We start from the raw sequence: 22,662 nt of genomic DNA on the forward strand, positions 1-22,662 counted from the left end.
TCTTTTTAAGACTCCTGATAACCTTTTTGGCTGACAGGCAGGATAAAACTCCTATAAATAAATACCATATTGGAAATACGCATAGTGCAAATATTTTAGTGCAAGTCCTGTGGTATTTTATGGCTTAGGAGATATAATGCATACTTTAAACACCAAGGCACTTCTCTGAGCAGCAAGAAGTTTCTGGGGTTCATCAGTTACTTGGGTTTCCTTTGGAATGAAGTCACTGGAGGCTTACTGGCATTTTGTAATATTTCTGTTTATTCACAAACATCCAGGTTGAGCAGAGGTGAAAGTACAGCATCAAACACTCCAAAAGGTGTCTGAAATTCAATGCTCCCATGTTAGATTTCTTGGGGATGCCAGCATCTCAAGATATTTCCAGAATCAGCTTAGCTCTCTGTCTCCATCCTTAGTATCCCTCTCTTGGAGCGGCAGTTTCTTTTCACACAAGCTTGGTTACATCACCCCCAGACAATGGCAGGAGGAGGACCTGCTTCCTTCTCCAAAATGGCTCTACCTTTCCAGAACAGCCCCAGGTCATTTATATTTATATTTATTTATTTATTTCACTTATATACTGCTCCCATAGCTGGGGCTCTCTGGGCGGTTTATAGAAATTCTAAAATGAAGATAAAAACGAGTATATAAAATTTAAAACTCTAAAACACAGAACATACACACATAAAGCATTAAAAACCATTAAAAAACTAAACATGTGGGTGATTAAGATGTGCCGCCATATGCCTGGGCAAAGAGGAAAGTCTTAACCAGGCACCGCAAAGATAGCAGCGTTGGTGCCAGGCGAGCCTCGTCAGGGAGATCATTCCATAGTCTGGGGGCCACCACCGAAAAGGCCCTATCCCTCGTTGCCACACTCCGAGCCTCTCTTGGAGTAGGCACCCGGAGGAGGACCTTAGATGTTGAATGTAGTGACTGGGTATATTCATGTCGGGAGAGTTTCTTTAGCCATTGTTAAAGCCAGCTATTGAGAGCCATCAGCTAATCTCCCTAATAAAGGGAAGGCAACCTTTTCAGGACAATTATATCCACATTACAAATTTAAACTGATATCACAAACTTTCCCAATGAATTTTGGTAGCTGTGGTTTCACAGGGGGTTGGATTTGATGGCCTTATAGGCCCCTTTCAACTCTACTATTCTGTGATTCGAGGAATTCTTTGTCAGAGCTCCAGAGATGTTGTTTCTGAATTTCTTTGATTGGGAAACATGACAGTTAATTTACACAGGTTTCAAACTGCTTTACATTTATTCTATGAGAACCCATCATCCATTCATGGGTGGATGGTGGGATGCTATGGTAATGAATATAGCTTTTACCTGTACCTGTTCAACATGAATAGCACAATTTTTCTCCTATGTTGGCTATTTGCTCGTATCAAACAGACATACTGTTTTCTACCTATCGCTGTACTTCTTCTACCCCTCTTCACTTTTTGACTTCACTGTCTCCTTTGAATCTGAGTAGTTTAGCCAATGGCAGCCAGCCATTCCTCTTCTGCCTGCCACCTCTCTGTGACATTAGGGCAGCTCAACCAATCACTAACAGAGGTTTAATCACTAATAAAAAAAACCCTTACTATTTTACTGCATAGATAATGTATTTGTTTATTCGGGTTCTTTCTTTCTTTCTTTCTTTCTTTCTTTCTTTCTTTCTTTCTTTCTTGACTTTTTTACACAAGGCATTTATTGTGGACACATCATTCCCTACTCATGGTTATTTATGTGTTTTTTAAAATGATGTCGTGACCCTCTAGCAGAGGAGTTGGATCCAAGATTGCTGTTCCACTAACGGAGCAGATACTGGAATGGGACTTCTCTATCCTCTCCTCCACCCTTGCAGACCCCAGTGCTCCCTCCAAATCTGCTCCCGATGGTTGGGGGATTCTTCAGAACAGATTTGGAGGGGGTGCAGGGGCTGGAAACATGAGTAGTGGACTTTAAAACTATTAGTGCATTGAATCACCCCCTTAGATAAAATGGTTTTATTTGTCAGTGTTATAAACTTCTCATGCCCCTCAAGAAAGTGATCTGTGTTTGAATTCGTCTCAAGGCATTTTTCACTTCCTTGTTCCTCAGGCTGTAGATGAGGGGGTTCAGCATGGGAATCACCACTGTGTAAAACACAGAAGCCCATTTGTCCTGGTCCATGGAGTAGCTAGAGCTAGGTCGCAGATACATGAAGACCGTTGTTCCGTAGAAGATAGAGACAGCTACCAGGTGTGAAGCACATGTCGAAAAAGCCTTTTGTTTCCCTTCAGTTGAGCGGATCTGCAAGATTGCAGACAGGATGAATGTGTAGGACACTACAATTTCTGCTGAGGTGAAAATGCCCAGGACTGTGGCAAATACAAAGAGTACCATTTCATTGATGCTTGTGTCAGTGCAGGAAAGAGCTAACAAAGGGGGAACGTCACAAAAGAAATGGTTGATGACATTGGAGCTGCAAAAAGAGAGTGCAAAGGTGGAGATGGTTTGTGTCATTGCATTGATGAAGCCAACAAGGTAGCATCCAGCCACCATTAAGGCGCACATTTTGGGGGACATAGTAACCATATAAAGGAGAGGATTACAGATGGCTACGTACCGGTCATATGCCATTGCTGCCAATAGGATGCATTCGGTACTTGCACAGAAGACAAAGAAATACATTTGTGCAGCACATTCTGTGAATGAAATGGTTTTCTTCTCTGCTAAAAAACTCTCCAGCATTTTGGGGGCAATGGCTGAGGAATACCCAAAATCTAAGAAGGACAAATGGCTGAGGAAGAAATACATGGGATTCTGGAGTTGAGGGTCGATTCTGATTAACATGATCATCCCAAGATTCCCAGTAAAGGTGACTAGATACATCATTAATACCACAACAAAGCACAGTGGCTTCAGTTTGGGACTGTCCACTAATCCCAAGAGCACAAACTCAGTCACCTTTGTGTGGTTTCCCTCAGCCATTCCCTGCTGTACCTATTATATGGTTTGTTGATGAAGTCTGATCTGTAAGTTAGAAAAGAAAATATATGTTAGTAAGGAGCCATGTCTTCAATCCAGAGCTCTGCGGGTGGAATTGATGAGCTGCTCCTGGTGGGGGGCAGAGAAAAGTACAATGCAATGAAGTCTGGACATGGAGTTGATTGAACTAAATGTTTTGGAAGGGCAGGGGGGAACTTGACACAGGTCATCATCTCTATCACAATCAGAACATGTAGAGGTCCATGTAGAGGAGTTCTACAAAGAGCGCTTTTGAGACAGTGTTTCTCCTTTTCCAGTGGTATAGGTTCAATGCATGCATCCCTTTATGTGAAACTGCAATTTCTGTTGAACTGAATGAGGAGCCTTTATAGAAGGCAGTGAGGATTGCTGGCACTTCATCAGTATGGGTTCATAATATATCTTCCCGGTGGTGGAGCAAAGCTATATATGGTAAACCCATTTACAAACATGGATTCCATGAAAGATGTCTGCAATAAAGTTACTTTCCTTATAGTGTCAAAAAGCCAGAGTAATATGAATTATCCCCAAGATACTGGCCAGATCTACACCAAGCAGGATATGACACTTTGAAAGCAGTTTGAAAACTGTATATAGAGTGTGTCTTGGGCCCCAACAGTTGTCACTACTGTTATAAACCATTTTAAAGCAGTAGTGTAGACCCTGCCACTAAGTGACAGTGGATTATTATGTAAGTCTTTCCAGTAATTATAATAATCATCAGGGTTAAAATGCTGAAAACATGGGGGTGACACTGCAGTAAGGAGGCAGATGAAGCACCTTGCCCTCCATACATATAGGAGACATTTAGTGCAAACTATTCTGTCTACAGTAGCAGCTGAAAAAAGAGAGGCCCAGTTTGTGCAATCTTCTCTTAACTTTTGAGAGTGGTGGTGGGAAGGGTGACATGAATTGGTCCTCCAGTAGCTCAGTATACACAACACATGTTTGGCATCCAAAAGGTGCCAGGATCAATCTCTATTATTATTATTATTATTATTATTATTATTATTATTATTATTATTATTATTATTAACCACCCCACAGCCGAAGCTCTCTGGGTGATTTACAAAGATTAAAACACTGAACATTAAAAATCGATATACAAAATTTAAAACCATAAAAAGCATAAATTATCCATTTAAAACAACTATTCTGGGTCAGTTAAAAACTCAACCTTTGCTGTTAAATGCCTGGGAAAAGAGAAAAGTCTTGACCTGGCACTGAAAAGATAACAATATTGGCACCAGGTGAGCCTCAATTCCATAACTGAGTGGGGGGCACCACTGAAAAGGCCCTCTCCCTTGTTTCCATCCTCTGAGCTTCCTTTGGAGTAGGCACCTGGGGAGGACATTAGATGCTGAGTGTAGTATATGGGTAGGTTCATGTCGGGAGAGGCGTTCAATCAGGTATTGTGATTCCAAGCTGTGTAAGGCTTTATAGGTTAAAACCAGCACTTTGAATCAGGCTTGGAAACACACAGGCAGCCAATGCAAGCAGGCCAGAATCGGTCTTATATGTTCGAACCTTCTGGTTCCTGTTATCAGTCTTGTCTGAAGGACCCCAGACTAGGCAGCTTCCTATGTTCCTATGCATTTGGGTGCTCATATAGAGGGCTCAGATTGCACTGCAGATGGTCTGCACACCTAAACTGCCCAGAGAGCTTTGGCTATTGAGTGGTGCTAATTCTCAACTATGCCACTTCTCTACAATGCTTTTGCAGCTTGGTTAAATGCAGGAACTGGGGGTGCTGTGTCTTATTTCCAGGTTTCATCAAAATAGCTCAACTGTTGCTATACATTAAAAAAGAATGCCACAAAAATGAAACATGCGCTGTATCATACACATTGCATTATATACATATCAGTTGATCTCTCCCCCCTCTTGTCCTCTGCACCTTAATATTAGTGTAGCCAAGACCATTTGGCCCAGTTTTTCATAAATTATGTATATGTATCAGCTGTGTTTCTCTAAAGCACATTTTTTTGCAATAGAATTGGAATGATGGTAAAACATCCGTTCCCCCCCCCCCCATGCATAGCACCCAGTTTGCGTACTGAAAAAAAAAGATGAAAGGAAAAAAAAGGGGGGGAAGGAACTAATATGTTTCTAAGCAAATATAATAGTGACTCACCTTTGTTTTGTGCCCTTCATGAAATCTGGAAGTATTTTAAAGAACATGGAAAATGGTGGTTGGTATTATATATACGTATGCTTGCTGGGGATTTTTGATCTTGACCAACTCAAGAGATTGATTAAGTGATCTTGAAACTCCTGATATTGAAGAGGTAGTTATATTGATATAATGGCTCTCAGAAACCTCTTCCATGTAGAATATCCCTTGTGGGACCCCTTCTATGTGGAATGTCCCAAAAGAAAGATCTCTTGATTCTTTGTACTGTGAATTAAATTGATTCTCAAGGGCTGTAGGTTAATTGCATTGATACTGTGTAAATCTTCACAGTGACAGTGAAAATGCTGGTCACTGCTACTTAAATATTATTCAGCTGGCCATTCTTCACAAAATGTGTATTCTGCAAGGCTTACATCTAACAATTCCACAGAGATATTTCCAAAAACGTCTCCCAAGTTTTTAGGAGGGTTAACTTGAGCATCAGTGGAAGACCTGTTATTGAAGTATAGGCTAAGTTAAAAATAACAACACAGTTCTTGCATTCTGTCCATGTATTGTGAAGGTGGAGTGAGATCGTTCCTGGGTCTCCTGCCTAACCTCTGTGTCTTCAGTGTACAGAGAAGAGTTCTTTGTTTGAAGGGCTGTCAGAGGACAATTCTCTAATTGAAGGGCTGTCTGGTCCACAGCTGGTTAAAAGATCAAGAGCCATCAGGAGGGAGAGCAGGGAGGGGCCTTGCCCTTGCCCATCCACAGGAAGCACTTGGGCAGCAGACTAAGCAGGCAGGCACATAGGCCACCTGGTCACAGCCTGGGGAGATGTACTGAATGCCAATTTTATTGGTAGAAAGGCGTGGTACAAATAAGGATGTAAATAAATATTGCATTTCTATTTAAACTATAGTAATTATTTCTGAATCCATACATATAACGCATCCATACATATAACACATCCATACATATAAATTAGAATGAGCAAATTTTATGCACATCCGTGTTCTCTTTTGCTCGCTCTTTGGCTGATTCATTCCCTCTCTTGGTGAGGCGGAAATGGCCACTCCAGTTTAGGATAAGAGAACAGGCACTATGCATGGACAAGTGTAGACACGTAAGGCTTGTGCTTGTGATTGGGAACCCTAGTCAGGGAAGAATATCTGGCTACAGATTCTGAGTTTGATATTTGAAGTAAAACTGTTTTGCCCATTGTTATAAATGCCCTTGTTGCCTTTCCCCTGTTCTACCAAGCTGATTAGAGATGAAGTGGAGATGGCCTCTTCCCATGGTATTGCTTGAAGAACCTTTTGAGGTTCTCTCATGTCTCTAATAATTCAAGGAACTAGGCATTAAATGCCAGAAAGTATGTTATTCCATGGTTTGCTTGGGCTTCAGCAAAATACTTCAGAAATTCCATTTCCTCACGAGTACCCTATTTATCGGGTAAAGTGCCAGGATTTTATTGTGAGGTTTAATCAGAACTTCCAGCTATGGCTGTATGTAGGGTGGAGTTGATGGAATGCTCAATTTATTCATGCTTTCTGAAAGTTCAACAGTGCCCATAGGACAATGTATTTTCTTGGCAGCATGAATAAATGTTGAACTCGTACAGTAAGAATGCACTGAGGATGCTTCCAGATGGAGGGCTCCTACTGCTACCATCAAAAGATTATGCAGCTATTATGAAGGAAAATACATCCCTTCTTAACAGATTTTTTTGGGCATGGGAAAACATGGGATGTTTACTAGTAGAAAATGTCATCTGGAATCTCTATAACTGCTTTCAGTTTCTTCACAGAATTGAGTTCTCAGTACTACACAAAGAACTTTTCCTTTCCTGCTTTCCCAGTGCAGAAACCCTAGGTGGCACTGTGGTACTTCAGAGTGCCCTTTCACTTTGTTTAAATAATACTGCATTTTCCTGTCTCTAAAAATACTCAGTGAAAGTGCTTTTTAAAAACAGAAGCAAAACTGGAGGGTCATGTCATTGTCTAAAGAACCTATAAGCAACCATGAGTGGGGAATGATGAGCAGACAGTAAATGCCACATGTAGAAAAGCTCTAAAATTCCATTAATTAGGCAGGGTGATTGCATAATTAAAGCCTTTTTGGGAAGCACCTTGATATAAGGACCTGAGTCCAATGAAAGGAAGAGAATGAGCTAGGGGCTATCCACATATCTATCAGCTGCCAGATAGCAATATCTTATTATCCCATATCTTCCACAATTTTCTTAGTGGAACGTTGTCTTCCATGCTTTCTTGGAAGCATAATAATCTAAGCCCAGTTCATGCATTATATCCATGTAAGGCACTCACCTGTTATCAACTGAGCAGGACTGCTGCTAGATTCACCCTCTGTCAGATGTGCATTGAGCAAAGTTGTCTGAAAAGGAATCCTTATGCATCAGAACTGCTTTCTGTGAAGAACTGAAAATGGGATGAAAAGTTCTCATAGGACTTCTAACACTTGCAGCAGAGTTCAATTGTTCACTGGAGAATAATGACATAAAAGGCTTCAACTTCAATCTTTATTTTGAGTGAAAGGTTAGGAACAGAAGTTTTCATCTTCCATTTCACTCGTTTTCTAACTGCGCTATAGTCTTTTGGTATCAAACACCCAAAGCAGGAGTCCTAGAGCTTTTCTACACCAGGCTGTTAATCTACTGTATCTAATTTTTGGTTTTGTTGCAGAATTGAGACCCAAGAAATACATGAGGAGTGTTTCTTTTCCAGCATTTCCATTACCTAACCTTTAGGTGGCACTGTGGTATAGCAGAACAGTGCAAATACACAAGTGAAAGGAGGTTTTTAAAATAAATAAATAAATAAATAAATAAATAAATAACCAAATACAGAGTTTTAATTGTAATTGAAAAGGGTCCCTCTCTTTTTCTCTTCCATGATTTCTGCATACATGTTCAGTAAATGCAGAGTATGTGGTAAGACAAGGCAGAAACAACATATTATGCTGTAGTAATCATACACATGTGTGACATTACAAACAAACGACAGTGTATGGTTCTGTGTTCCATGAAAATAGAACACGCACCTAATCATTTTGGCAGAATGCAGAATCCATTGGTTGGTGATGGGAACCTCAGGGTTCTGTGAAACTAACACTAGAGCCAATTAGCTGATATTGACTATAGAGTCATCAGAAACGCAGTAGTAAATGTCTGCTGAATGCAAACCTTTCCCATCTCAAAAGGTTACCAAAACAACAACAACAACAACAAAACAAGGGAAGGTTCATTGTTAGTATATTCACAACAGTTCCCAGGATACAGAATAGTCAGGTGCATCAGGGACGATATCCCAGGAGGCACCAAATGGCATTTAAGATCCATTCCTCTATTTACAGACTCTGAAAGCAGGGAAGGAAACACTCACTATACTTCAGGTAAGAGTGCTAATTCCTACTCCCACCCCCAGTATTTTTAGTATGAGATGAAGTACTTGAAGCTGGACTTGCATGGTTTGCCATAAAGCACCTTCTTGCAATCACTTAACTATGACCATCCACGTGTAATTTGATACTGAGTAGACCAGAACATTATTCTTGAACTGAGTAACCCTTATTCCCTTATTCTTCAGTTTATTTACAGTTACAATATACACCAGGTGGGCAAATGGTAGATTCAATTACTAGTGATAGAGGTGGGCAAAAAATAGGTTGGGGAGAAATCCTTGATCTTTGTCTGATTTGTAATAGATTAGTAAGCATATTTTATTCCTAATAGATTGTACATTCATTTCTTTTTCAGTCTCAATGGGCCTGTTCTGAAGACATTTTAAACCATGGCTTTAACCACGATGAATAAGGCTTTTTGCTTCATTCACCATGGTTAAAGCCATGGTTTAAGATGTCTTCTGAATGGGGTCAATATACCTAACCAACTAAATTTGAGAATCAATTGGCTGTCCTTGACGAAGTCTTTCTACAGCTATACAGGCCAGTTTGGAGTTAGAAATAATGAGCAGGACCTAAATGAGGTGTTGCAGTAGGACATCCTATCCTCTAACAGGATCAGTCCTGTTCAGGATCCCAGCTAGCATAAGCATTTGTGGACAATTATATGATTTTTAGGTCCATCCCCCCCCTTGCGACAGACTATAGGGCTACCCCTCTGGAAAGGTTTTAAATACATTAACAACAGTGCAGTGGGATTTGTGGTACCAATAATCATGATAACCCCAGAATGGTTCTTAAACAAAAGCCAAGTTGGAAGGAACTCTAAAGAACACAATTTTTCTTCCCTTCCCTTGTCAGGAAAAAGTCAGCAAGAAATTTCAACTACATGTAACATTTTGAGCCCTAAATCCTTTGTGAAAGGTAATGGATAAAGGAAATTATTCGGTGATTACTGAATTCATTCTTCAGGGATTAACAGATAATCCCAAAATGCAGCTGCCTCTTTTTACGATCTTCCTGTTGGTTTACATTGTCACTGTAATAGGCAATCTCGGGATGATTGCCTTAATCTGTGTTGAACCCCAGCTTCACAACCCCATGTATTTTTTCCTGGGTAACCTCTCCTTTGCTGACCTCTGCTGCTCCACAGCCATTGCCCCCCAAATGCTGGTGGACCTCTTAGTTGAGAGCAAAAGGATTTCATACAATGCCTGTGCTCTACAGCTATTTTTATTTTGCCTTTTAGAAGATGTAGATTGCCCTTTGCTGGCTTTGATGGCCTACGACCGATATGTAGCCATCTGCAATCCACTTATGTATTCAGTCATTATGTCTGAGAAGGTCTGCCAACAGCTCATGGCTTTAGTATACTTCATAGCCGTGGTGGATTCACTGATATACACTTGCTGTACATTCCGACTGTCATTCTGCAGATCTAATGTTATCAATCATTTCTTCTGTGATGAGCCTCCACTCTTAGTACTGTCCTGCTCCGACACATCTATCAATGAGATTTTGCTGTTTACCTTCGGTGGCTGCATTGTAGCAAGCAGCATAGGCATGATTTTTGTTTCCTACGTTTACATCCTGGGCACAATCCTGAGAATGCGCTCCGCTGAAGGCAGGTGCAAAGCCTTTTCCACCTGTGCCTCCCATCTGACGGCCGTTGGGATATTCCATGGGACTATACTCTTCATGTATTTTCGGCCCAGCTCCAGCTATTCAATGATATTGATACACCACTTGCTCCAGATCATATTCATATTCATATTCCACCCCGTGTCGAACAAATGGACTTGTGCTTACTCAGTTGAATGGACTTTTTACTGCTCCAACCCCACCCTCATTGCTCGCAGAAACAGAGCCTAGCTGATGAAACATTAAATTAGTAAATCACTAGACAACAAAGCCAGAGCGAGGGAGGGGGGAAGAAGCCCATGTCCTTAAGGACCCCAGCAGATCTCTATTTTTATGAACTGGAGATGCACAGCTGTGCATTATCAAAGTAAAGGAAAACAGATCATCCACAAATGCAAAGAGGTGGAATTTCACATTGGTGGAGTATCAGGAGAATGGTTTATGGGATTTTTTTTAAAAAAGTATATCCTAAAAATCAAGGCATGAATAGATCTGTTTCAAACTTGGCATGGCTAAACACTCCTTAAGAGCTATCATGGTGACAAATTCCATCTCTTCATCTTTAATTTTTTTGCAGATGTTAGCATTTTTGTTAATTTTTATTTAAAAATTCCTAAAAATTAAGGCATGAATGGCTCTGATTTAAACTTGGCATGGCTAAAGTGCTCTTTAAGAGCTATCACTCTACCAATTTTCCTCTCCTTTTCTTTAAAAATTACACAGATGTAAGCATTTCGGTTAGCCACCGATATCAATATAAAAGCTATCCCTCTCCCCACTCAGCCTCTTCCAAATATGGAGATGTTCAATTAAGAAACACACACACTCAGAGCATTAATGCCTGAAAAATTGTTGGATATTTTAGGAGACATTAGATGCTCCGATTGGGTGCAGTAATTGCACAGTTTCAGGCTGCCATATGATTGTATTTGCCCTGAAATAAAAACATATAAATACATTAAAATTATCTACTGGAGGAGAACTTAGGAGCTGGGGCAGGAGATTTCGCCAACACAGTAGCATTAAAGGTGAAAAGCTGAAATAGTGCAACAACACACAAATGTGAAAGTGTTTTTCAAAGTGTCATATCCTACTTACTGTAGATCTGGCTTAGGACTCCTCTGTTTATAAGGCCTCTGGTACTACAGGCAAAGATAGGAAAGTCCATTCAAAGGCATACAAGCAAGTGCCCCAAGTTTTTTTTTTTTAAATAAACCCAATGCAGAGTTTAAATTGAAAAGGGTCTCTCTCTTTTTCTCTTTCATGATTTCTGTAAACATGTTCAGTAAATGCAGAGTATGTGGTAAGGCATGGCAGAAACCACATACTGTGTTGTAGTAATCTGACACATGTGACATTTCTGAGGTGGACATAGGATGCTGTTTGGCCCCCTCAGGCTGTGGGCCCTGGGCAGCAACCCAGTTAGTCCTTGCCTTAATCCAGTCTTGCTTACTGGGCAAAACTGGGCATACACAACCCATTTATGCATTTATTTTATGATATTGTTATACTGCTTAATATTAAAATCTCCAAGAGGTTCACATACAATATTAATTTTCTATTAAAAGCAATGTCAAGAAAAGCAACAAAACAAATATATTCAAAACAACACTTTTAAAAACCATTTAAAAACCACAACAGTACAAAAAGCAGTAAAACAGAGCAGCATTTGATCAATTGCAGTGATTTACAAGGGACTGAAGCCCTTGGCGAACAAGTATGTTTTCAGGAGGCATTCGAAACATACCACATTTTCTGCCTCCCAAATTGCATGGGGAACCCACTCTATTACACAACACAATCTCCTTTTTAATTTTTTTAAAGAAGTATACCAAACTTCTATAAACACGCGTGCTGGTTTTCTCATAAAGGAAAGTAGCATAATTGCATAAGTTACGTAATTACATGATGACATAAGGACATGGTGTTTTGTGAGAATCAGAGAACTGTCAACTTTTGTGATGGGGGTTGCTATGTTGTAGAACAACAGAAGGCAATCTCATGCTCTCCCAATGCTTTGGACTACAACTCCCATCAGTAACAGCCAATATGAACAACAGTAAGGGAATATGGGACTTGTAGACCAAAATATAGGGAGGGCACAAGCATCTGTGTACCTTTTATGTTGCATTCAACTGAGAATGATAATTTTGTAATGATTTCATATCAGATGGAGGAAAAAGGTATCAGAGAGCTGTGAAGTCCACACAAGACAAGCACAAGAGATACCTCACCCCACCCCACCCCACCCCACCGCACCCCACACTTCCCTGGATTGTCTCGCTTGGATGTGTTATGGAATCATCCTTTGATTCCAAACAAAAGACAATGTATGGTTCTGTGTTCCATGAGAAGAGAACACACACCTAATCATTTTGGCAGAATCCAGAATCTGTTGGTTGGTGATGGGAACCTCAGGGTTCTGTGAAACTAACACTAGAGCCAATTAGTTGATTTAGAGTAATCAGAAAATGCAGTTGTAAATCTCTGTTAAATGCAAACCTTTCCCAACTCAAAAGGTTACAAAAACAACACAGGAAGGTTCATTGTTAGTATATTCACAACAGTTCCCAGGATGCAGAATAGTCAGGTGCATCAGGGACGATATCCCAGGAGGCACCAAATGGCATTTATTCCTGTACTTACAGATTCAGAAAGCAGGGAAGGAAACACTCACTATACTTCAGGTAAGAGTGCTAATTACCGCTCCTGCCCCCAATACTTTTAGTATGAGATGAAGTACTTGAAACTGGACTTGCATGGTTTGCCATAAAGCACCTTCTTGCAACCACTTAACTATGGCCATCCACGTGTGATTTGATATTGAGTAGACCAGAACATTATTCTTACGCTGAGTAACCTTTATACTTCAGACTATTGACAGTAAAATATACACCAGGTGGGCAAATGGTAGATTGAGTTACTATTGATGGAGGTGGGCAAAAGGTAGGTTGGGAACAATTCCTAGATCTCTGTCTGATTTGCCATAGATAAGCAAGCATATGTTATAGTTGAACATGTCAAAAAAAGTTTGTACAGTCATTTCTTTTTCAGTCTCAATATGCCTCACCTATTAAACTTGAGAATTAATTGGCTGTTCTTGACGAAGTCTTTTTACAGCTATACTGGCAAGTTTGGAGTTTGAAAGAACAAGCAGGACCTACAATTAGGTCATCCTACCTTCTAACAGGATCAGTCCTGTTCAGGATCCCAGCTAGCATAAACAGTCATTGACATTGTCCAGACAGTCAGATGATTTTTTTGGTCCCCCCCCCTCCCCTGCACCAAACCTATAGGGCTCTGGAAATGTTTTAAATACATTAATAACAGTGCAGTGGGGTTTGTGGTACCAATAATCATGATAACCGCAGAATGGTTCTTAAACATGAGCCAAGTTGGAAGGAACTTTTGTAAACCACCCAGAAAGCTTCGGCTATGGGGCGGTATATAAATGCAACAAATAAATAAATAAAGAACACAATTTTTCTTCCCTTCCCTTGTCAGGAAAAAGTCAGGAAGAAATTTCAACTACATGTAACATTTTGAGCCCAGCATCCTTTGTGAAAGGTAATGGATAAAGGAAATTATTCGGTGATCACTGAATTCATTCTTCAGGGATTAACAGATAATCCAAAAACGCAGCTGCCTCTTTTTACGATCTTCTTGTTGGTTTACATTGTCACTGTAATGGGCAATCTCGGGATGATTGCCTTAATCTGTGTTGAACCCCAGCTTCACAACCCCATGTACTTTTTCCTGCGGAACCTCTCCTTTGCTGACCTCTGCTGCTCCACAGCCATTGCCCCTAAAATGCTGGTGGACCTCTTAGTTGAGAGCAAAAGGATTTCATACAATGCCTGTGCTCTACAGCTGTTTTTATTTGCTTTGTTTGCAGATGTAGAGTGTGTTTTGCTGGCTTTGATGGCCTACGACCGGTACGTGGCCATCTGCAATCCTCTTCTGTATTCAGTCATTATGTCTGAGAAGGTCTGCAGACAATTCATGGCTCTAGCATATTTTATAGGGGTAGTGGATTCATTGCTACACACTTGCTGTACATTCCGACTGTCATTCTGCAGATCTAATGTTATCAATCATTTCTTCTGCGATGAGCCTCCACTCTTAGTACTGTCCTGCTCCGACACATCTATCAATGAGATTTTGATATTTGCCTTTGTTGGGTGCATTGTAGCAAGCAGCATAGGCATGATTTTTGTTTCCTACGTTTACATCCTGGGCACAATCCTGAGAATGCGCTCCGCTGAAGGCAGGCGCAAAGCCTTTTCCACCTGTGCCACCCATCTGACGGCCGTTGGGATATTCCATGGGACAATACTCTTCATGTATTTTCGGCCCAGCTCCAGCTATTCAATGGACCAAGACAAATGGGCCTCGGTGTTCTACACGGTTGTGATCCCCATGCTCAACCCTCTGATCTACAGCCTGAGGAACAAGGATGTGAAAGATGCCCTGGCAAAAGCACTTGGCAAGATAGGGCTTTTGGAAGGAAGCAGTTCTGCTTCAAAATAGCCACAGGCACAGCCAAAGAGCAAGAGAATGTGTGGGAAATAGGTGCTGCATTTCTTGAACTGTGTTCTGGCACTCTTCAGAAGCTTATCAGGGGTTCATCAATGACAATATCAGTAACAGTGGAGATACTTTCTCAAATGTTGAGGTTCATATTACTGAGAACATGATTAATGATCAGTTTAAGCATTATGATTTAGCTGTTCAATGGGGAGGCAGCCCCCAACCCAATCAATACAGGGACTGCAGAGTAGCCACAGAACACTGAACGTTGGTTATAAAATATAAATGGAAAGGGGCAAAGTAGGATGGCCTCGTTGAGCTCCTAACAGCTTATAAAATTCTGGAAGAATGTCTGGAAATCTGAAACAGAGCACTCCAGATAGGTGAGGAGGATTCACTACATTTTTTGTACTGGTGCACACTGTTTCCAGGTAACTAGAAAATAGAATTTATTTATTTATTTATTTTATTTATTTATTACATTTTTATACTGCCCAATAGCCGAAGCTCTCTGGGCGGTTCACAAATTTGGGGCTTCCTGTGATTATGTCTCATATTGATTTGGCAATTAGGATTGCAATACGATATGCACTTACCTGGGAGTAAGCCCTATTGAATTCAATAGTGTTTACATCTGAGTAGACATTCTAAACCTATGAAAATTCTAAGGCTATAGACTCAGATATGTATCCTATTGAGTGGCATAAAGTCCTTGATTATATATTGATACACCACTTGCTCCAGACCTCAGGCATCTCTCTCCCTCTCTCTCTCTCTCTCTCTTTTAAAAATACATATTTAAATGTTATTTGACTTACTTTGAGGTACAAATTTTAAAACATGACTTAGCATTTCCTCTCTTGGACATTTCCAATTATATTATCATATATCCATAAGCATAGATAAACATAAATATGTAGTTTGCAATATTTTAAGTAACGTCTTTCATATTGTAAAGAATGTGCTCTAGCATGCAAATAATTAGTAAAAGCATCCTAACTCTGTATCCTGTCTTCCTTCATTAAGGCTGAAGTCATATATATATATATATATATATATATATATATATATATATATATGATTGTACTGTAACTCTTATATAACTATAAGCTTTTCCATAATGTCATCATCATACAGCTTTGATTCCAATCAGCTACTATTGGGATTTTAAATTGTCTCCAATATTTTAAATAATGAACTGTGATAGCAATAATAATATAAGATATTAACTCTCTTCCATGAACAGGTGATTTCTTTGGATAAGTCAATAAAATTGAAGTTGGTTCTAATTCTTTTGTGCTTGTGTTATTCTCTCCATGGCATCTCTTATTTGTTGGGAATGGAATGGAGTATCTAGAAACTTGAAAAGACTCATTCTATGTTGCACCAAATTGGACAGGCCTGCCTTGGATTTGGGGATTTGGCCTGAGGCAGTGCACAGCCACAGAGCTCCATTACACCAGCGGTTTAATGCACTCTCACCCTGTCTGGTATCTGGTATTGCAGCGTGGGATCCACATGATGTTGTCCCTGTCTTCCACCCAACTAGCCTCTTTTACTCCATTTTGCGTATTATTTTGGTGTGGGGAAAGTCTGAATTATTTCCCCAAGCACATTTAATGTTCCCTTAAACCTTTGTGTATTGCTGTCCTCTCGCTTTTTCCTTTGATGGGGGCATGCACTTTGGATGGAGTCTTGCTGATGAAAGGGGAGGATGGGGAAGTTCTCTTCCTCCAGCACTCCGTGTCGAACAAATGGACTTGTGCTTAGTCAGTTGAATGGACTTTTTACTGCTCCAACCCCACCGTCATTGCCCGCAGAAAATGAGCCCAGCTTATGAAACGTTAAATCAGTAAATCGCTAGACAACAAAGCCAGAACGAGGGTGAGGGGAAGGAGCCCATGTCCCTAAGGATCCCAGCACATCTCTATTTTAATGAACTGGAGATGCACAGCTGTGCATTATCAAAGTAAAGGAAAACAGATCATCCACAAATGCAAAGAGGTGGAATTTCACATTGGTGGAGTATCAGGAGAATGGTTTATGGGATTTTTTTAAAAAAAGTATATCCTAAAAATGATTTATGGGATTTTTTTTTTTTAAAAAAATCCTAAAAATCAAGGCATGAATGGATCTGATTCAAACTTGGCATGGCTAAACACTCCTTAAGAGCTATCATGGTGCCAAGTTTCATCTCTTTATCTTTAAAAATTATGTGGATAGCTGTTCGTCAAAAAAGGAGCTGCTCTGTGGCGTACTGCAATGTGCCATCCTTCCCCAATGCGTTATTTATTTATTTATTTATTTATTTATTACATTTCTATACCGCCCAATAGCCAGAACTCTCTGGGTGGTTCACAAAAATTAAAAACATTCAAAGTATAAAACAACAGTATAAAACCATAATAATAATAATAATAATAATAATAATAATAATAATAATAATAATAATAATAGCTCAACCAGATAAAAACAGCAGCAGTGCAAAATTACAAATTTAAAACACCAAGTTAAAATTTATTTATAGAATGTTAAAATGCTGGGAGAATAAAAAGGTCTTCACCTGGCGTCTAAAAGCATATAACGTAGGTGCCAAGCGAACCTCCTTAGGGAGCTCATTCCACAGCCGGGGTGCCACAGCAGAGAAGGCCCTCCTCCTGGTAGCCACCTGCCCCACTTCCTTTGACAGGGGCTCACAGAGAAGGACCCCTGAGGATGACCTTAGGGTCCGGGCAGGTAAATACAGGAGGAGGCGTTCCTTCAGATAGCTTGGCCCCAAGCCGTTTAGGGCTTTAAATGTTAATACCAGCACTTTGAAACGGGCCTGGACCTGGACTGGCAGCCAATGAAGCTGGAAAAGGACTGATGTGATGTGGTCTCATCGGCTAGTCTCTGTTATTTAATATTTACATGAAACTGCTGGAAGAGATCATCCAGAGGCATGGGGCGGGGTGCTCTCAGTATGCTGATGACACCCAAATATATTTCTCTATGCCTTCAACAACAGCGTCAGCTAAGGATAGTATGTCTCCTCTGAATGAATGCTTGGAGGCGGTAATGGGCTGGATGAGGAAAAACAAACCGAAGCTGAATCCAGACAAGATGGAGGTGCTCACTGTCAAAGGCCGCAACCTGGGTTTGGAGGTGTGTCAACCAGTTCTGGATGGGATTACACTCCGCCTGAAAGACTGTGTTCGCAGCTTGGGGGTGCTTCTGGATCCATTGCTCCAAATGACAGCCCAGATGGATGAGACAGCCAGTAGTGCCTACTATCAGCTTCGGCTGATACTCCAGCTGCGCCTCTTCCTAGAGTTGGAAGACCTAAAGACGGTAGTGCACGCACTGGTAACTTCGAGGCTCGACTTCTGCAATGCACTCTACATGGGGCTACCTCTGTGCCTAATCCGGAAACTTCAATTAGTCCAAATATGGCAGCCCGGCTGGTCACTGGTATACCTAGAGGTGACTACATTTCACCAGTTTTAAAATCTCTTCACTGGCTGCCGATTAGTTTCCGGGTGAAGTACAAAGTGTTGGTTATTACCTTTAAAGCCTTGCGTGGTTTGGGTCCAGGCTACCGGTGGGATCGCCTTCTCCCATACAATCCGCCCTGAAATGGCCTGCCGGAGGAGATTTGTCAACTTGACAGTCTTTTAGAATTTAAAAAAGCAATAAAGACTGATCTTTTCTGGCAGGCCTATCCAGTGAAATTTTAGAATGTTTTCAGGATGTTTTAATCATATATGGTATGTTTTAAATCAGTTTTTAATGTGTATTTTATATCATGTTTTTATACTGTGTTTTATACTTTGAATGGTTTTAGTTTTTGTGAACTGCCCAGGGAGCTTCGGTTGTTGGGCGGTATAAAAATGCAATAAATAATAATAATAAATTTACATTATGCAGATGTAAGCAGCATACTGTGCTGTAGTAATCTGACACATGTATGAGATTTTTGAGGTGGACCTAGGATGCTGGTTGGCTTCCTCAGGCTGCGGACCCTGGGCAGCAACCGAGTTAATCCCTGCCTTAATCCAGCCATGCTTACTGGGGAAAACTGGGGATATACAACCCATTTATTTATTTGTTTATAATATTTATATACAGTACTGCTTATTATTCAAACCTCCAAGAGGTTTACATATAACATTAAATATCATATTTAAATACAATATCAATAATCTATTTAAAGCAATTTTAACTAAAACAGCAAACATTTAAAAAAACACTATTAAAAACTATATAAAAACTACAACAGTACAAAAAGCAGTAAAGCAGAGCAGCATTTGATCAAGTATGTTTTCAGGAGGCATTTGAAATGTACCACATTTTCTGCCTCCCAAATTGCACGGATAACCCATTCTATCACACAGCACAATCTCCTTTTCAACTTTTAAAGCAAAGTATAAAAAAACTCTAACCATCTTCTATAAACACGCTTGCTGGTTTTCTCATAAAGGGGAAAAAACCTCTGAAAGCAGCATAATTCTGTAAGTTACATAATTACATAATGACATAAGGACATGATTTTTTTTGAGGGGGGGACTATGTTATAGAACAACAGAAGGCAATCTCATGCTCTCCTAATGCTTTGGACTACAACTCCCATCAGTACCAGTCAATATGAACAACAGTAAGGGGATATAGGAGTTGTAGTCCAAAATATAGAGCGGGCACCAGCATCTGTGTACCTTTTAGGTTGCATTTAACTGAGAGCGATAATTGTTTAATAATTGTGTACGTGATGGAGTAAAAAGCTATCAGAGAGCCATGAAGTCCACACAGGACAAGCACAAAAGTTGCAGGGAAAGCACCCTCACCCCCCACTTCCCTGGATTGTCTCGCTTGGATGTGTTGTGGAATCATCCTTTGATTCCAAATAAAAGACAATTTATGGTTCCGTGAGAAGAGAACACAAACCTAAGCATTTCGGCAGAATCTAGAATCCCTTGGTTGGTGATGGGAACCTCAGGGTTATGTGATACTAACACTACAGCCAATTAGCTGATACAGAGTAATAAAAAATGCGGTAGTAAATGTCTGTTAAATGCAAACCTTTCCCAACTCAAAAGGTTCCAAAAACAACACAGGAAGGTTCATTGTTCCCAGGATGCAGAATAGTCAGGTGCATCAGAGACGATATCCCAGGAGGCACCAAATGGTATTTAAGATCCATTCCCCTCCTTACAGATTCTGCAAGCTGGGAAGGAAACACTCACTATACTTCAGGTAAGAGTGCTAATTCCCCCTCCCACCCCCAATACTTTTAGTATGAAATGAAGTACTTGAAACTGGACTTGCATGGTTTGCCATAAAGCACCTTCTTGCAACCACTTAACTATGGCCATCCACGTGTGATTTGATATTGAGTAGACCAGAACATTATTCTTACGCTGAGTAACCTTTATACTTCAGGCTATTGACAGTAAAATATACACCAGGTGGGCAAATGGTAGATTGAGTTACTATTGATGGAGGTGGGCAAAAGGTAGGTTGGGAACAATTCCTAGATCTCTGTCTGATTTGCAATAGATAAGCAAGCATATTTTATAGTTGAACATGTCAAAAAAAGTTTGTACAGTCATTTCTTTTTCAGTCTCAATATGCCTCACCTATTAAACTTGAGAATTAATTGGCTGTCCTTGACGAAGTCTTTTTACAGCTATACTGGCAAGTTTGGAGTTTGAAAGAACAAGCAGGACCTACAATTAGGTGTTTCAGTAGGTCATCCTACCTTCTAACAGGATCAGTCCTGTTCAGGATCCCAGCTAGCATAAACAGTCATTGACATTGTCCAGACAGTCAGATGATTTTTTGGTTCCCCCCCCCCCCCCGCACCAAACCTATAGGGCTCTGGAAATGTTTTAAATACATTAATAACTGTGCAGTGGGGTTTGTGGTACCAATAATCATGATAACCCCAGAATGGTTCTTAAACATGAGCCAAGTTGGAAGGAACTTTTGTAAACCACCCAGAGAGCTTTGGCTATGGGGCGGTATATAAATGCAACAAATAAATAAATAAAGAACACAATTTTTCTTCCCTTCCCTTATCAGGAACAAGTCAGAAAGAAATTTCAACTACATGTAACATTTTGAGCCCTAAATCTTTGTCAAAGGTAATGGATAAAGGAAATCATTCGGTCATAACTGAATTCATTCTTCAGGGATTAACAGATAATCCCAAAATGCAGCTGCCTCTTTTTACGATCTTCCTGTTGGTTTACATAGTCACCGTAATAGGCAATCTTGGGATGATTGCCTTAATTTGTGTTGAACCCCAGTTTCACAACCCCATGTACTTTTTCCTGCAGAACCTCTCCTTTGCTGACCTCTGCTGCTCCACAGCCATTGCCCCTAAAATGCTGGTGGACCTCTTAGTTGAGAGCAGAAGGATTTCGTACAATGCCTGTGCTCTACAGCTGTTTTTATTAGGCTTTTTAGTAGATGTAGATTGTCTTTTGCTGGCTTTGATGGCCTACGACCGGTATGTAGCCATCTGCAATCCTCTTCTGTATTCAGTCATTATGTCTGAGAAGGTCTGCCAACAGCTCATGGCTCTAGTATACTTCATAGCCATGGTGGATTCACTGATATACACTTGCTGTACATTCCGACTGTCATTCTGCAGATCTAATGTCATCAATCATTTCTTCTGCGATGAGCCTCCACTCTTAGTACTGTCCTGCTCTGACACATCTATCAATGAGATTTTGCTGTTTACCTTTGCTGGCTGCATTGTAGCAAGCAGCATAGGCATGATTTTTGTTTCCTACGTTTACATCCTGGGCACAATCCTGAGAATGCGCTCCGCTGAAGGCAGGCGCAAAGCCTTTTCCACTTGTGCCTCCCATCTGACGGCCGTTGGGATATTCCATGGGACATTACTCTTCATGTATTTTCGGCCCAGCTCCAGCTATTCAATGGACCAAGACAAATGGGCCTCGGTGTTCTACACGGTTGTGATCCCCATGCTCAACCCACTGATCTACAGCCTGAGGAACAAGGATGTGAAAGATGCCCTGGCAAAGACCCTTGGCAAGATAGGGCTTTTGGAAGGGAGCAGTTCTGCTTCAAAATAGCCACAGGCACAGCCAAAGAGCAAGAGAATGTGTGGGAAATAGGTGCTGCATTCCTTGAACTGTGTTCTGGCACTCTTCAGGAGCTTATCGGGGGTTCATCAATGACAATATCAGTAACAGTGGAGATACTTTCTCAAATGCCGAGATTAAGTACTATGATTTAGCTCTTCAATGGGGAGGCAGCCCTCACCCCAATCAATACAGGGACTGCAGAGTAGCCACAGAACACTGAATGTTGGTTGTAAAATATAAATGGAAAGGGGCAGGGTAGGATGGCCTTGTTGAGCTCCTAACAGCTTATAAAATCCTGGAAGAATGTATGACTGCCTGGAAACCTGAAACAGCACTCCAGATAGGTGAGGAGGATTCACTATATTTTTGGTAAGAACATAAGAACATAAGAAGTAGGGCTGTGCACGGACCCCCGGATCCGCTTCGGATCCCAATCCACAACATTTGGATCAGGTCCGTTCTGCATTGATCTGCCAGTGGTCCGTTCCACTTCGCTGTGGAGCTCCGGATCTGAATCAGAGCTGTTTTTTCTGCATAGACTTGCATTGAAATCCAAGTGCCTGTAACTTTTTTCTGTTAATGTTAGAAACGTCAAAATTAGCACCACGAGAGCTTATCCATGTATCCACATTCCTGCCTAGTTGGAAGGAAATCCGAGCATCCCCTGATTTTGGGGGAATGTTTGAAAATCCTACACCCCATTTTCAGAAATGGGATTTACTCTGACATTTTTACAGGTACAAACTTGAAAGTGGGCACCCTCACAGATGCCATCTAGATCCACATTTATGGCAAGTTTCAAGCAAATCTGAGCATGCCTGGATTTTTGGCGATTTCCCCCCCCCTTTTAAG

General features: G+C 40.7%; 4 protein-coding genes across 4 annotated transcripts; 3 read left to right on the top strand and 1 right to left on the bottom strand.

The window, feature by feature from the left end:
• Nucleotides 1–2,019: 2,019 nt before the first annotated feature.
• On the bottom strand, nt 2,020–2,973 carry LOC134393324 (olfactory receptor 5AR1-like). Its single transcript, XM_063118355.1, has one exon. It carries the CDS (start codon nt 2,971–2,973, stop codon nt 2,020–2,022), a length of 954 nt encoding a protein of 317 aa, XP_062974425.1.
• A 6,499-nt stretch (nt 2,974–9,472) lies between these two features.
• Nucleotides 9,473–10,417, top strand: LOC134393325 (olfactory receptor 5AR1-like). Its single transcript, XM_063118356.1, has one exon. It carries the CDS (start codon nt 9,473–9,475, stop codon nt 10,415–10,417), a length of 945 nt encoding a protein of 314 aa, XP_062974426.1.
• Nucleotides 10,418–13,756: 3,339 nt separating this feature from the next.
• LOC134393326 (olfactory receptor 5AR1-like) lies at nt 13,757–14,716 on the top strand. The gene has a single exon (XM_063118357.1). The coding sequence runs from the start codon at nt 13,757–13,759 to the stop codon at nt 14,714–14,716; it is 960 nt and encodes a 319-aa protein (XP_062974427.1).
• Nucleotides 14,717–20,814: 6,098 nt separating this feature from the next.
• On the top strand, nt 20,815–21,798 carry LOC134393327 (olfactory receptor 5AR1-like). Its single transcript, XM_063118358.1, has one exon. The coding sequence runs from the start codon at nt 20,839–20,841 to the stop codon at nt 21,796–21,798; it is 960 nt and encodes a 319-aa protein (XP_062974428.1). The 5' UTR covers nt 20,815–20,838.
• Nucleotides 21,799–22,662: the final 864 nt, after the last annotated feature.

Source organism: Elgaria multicarinata, chromosome 2, assembly GCF_023053635.1.
Source record: "Elgaria multicarinata webbii isolate HBS135686 ecotype San Diego chromosome 2, rElgMul1.1.pri, whole genome shotgun sequence".
NCBI lineage: Eukaryota > Metazoa > Chordata > Lepidosauria > Squamata > Anguidae > Elgaria > Elgaria multicarinata.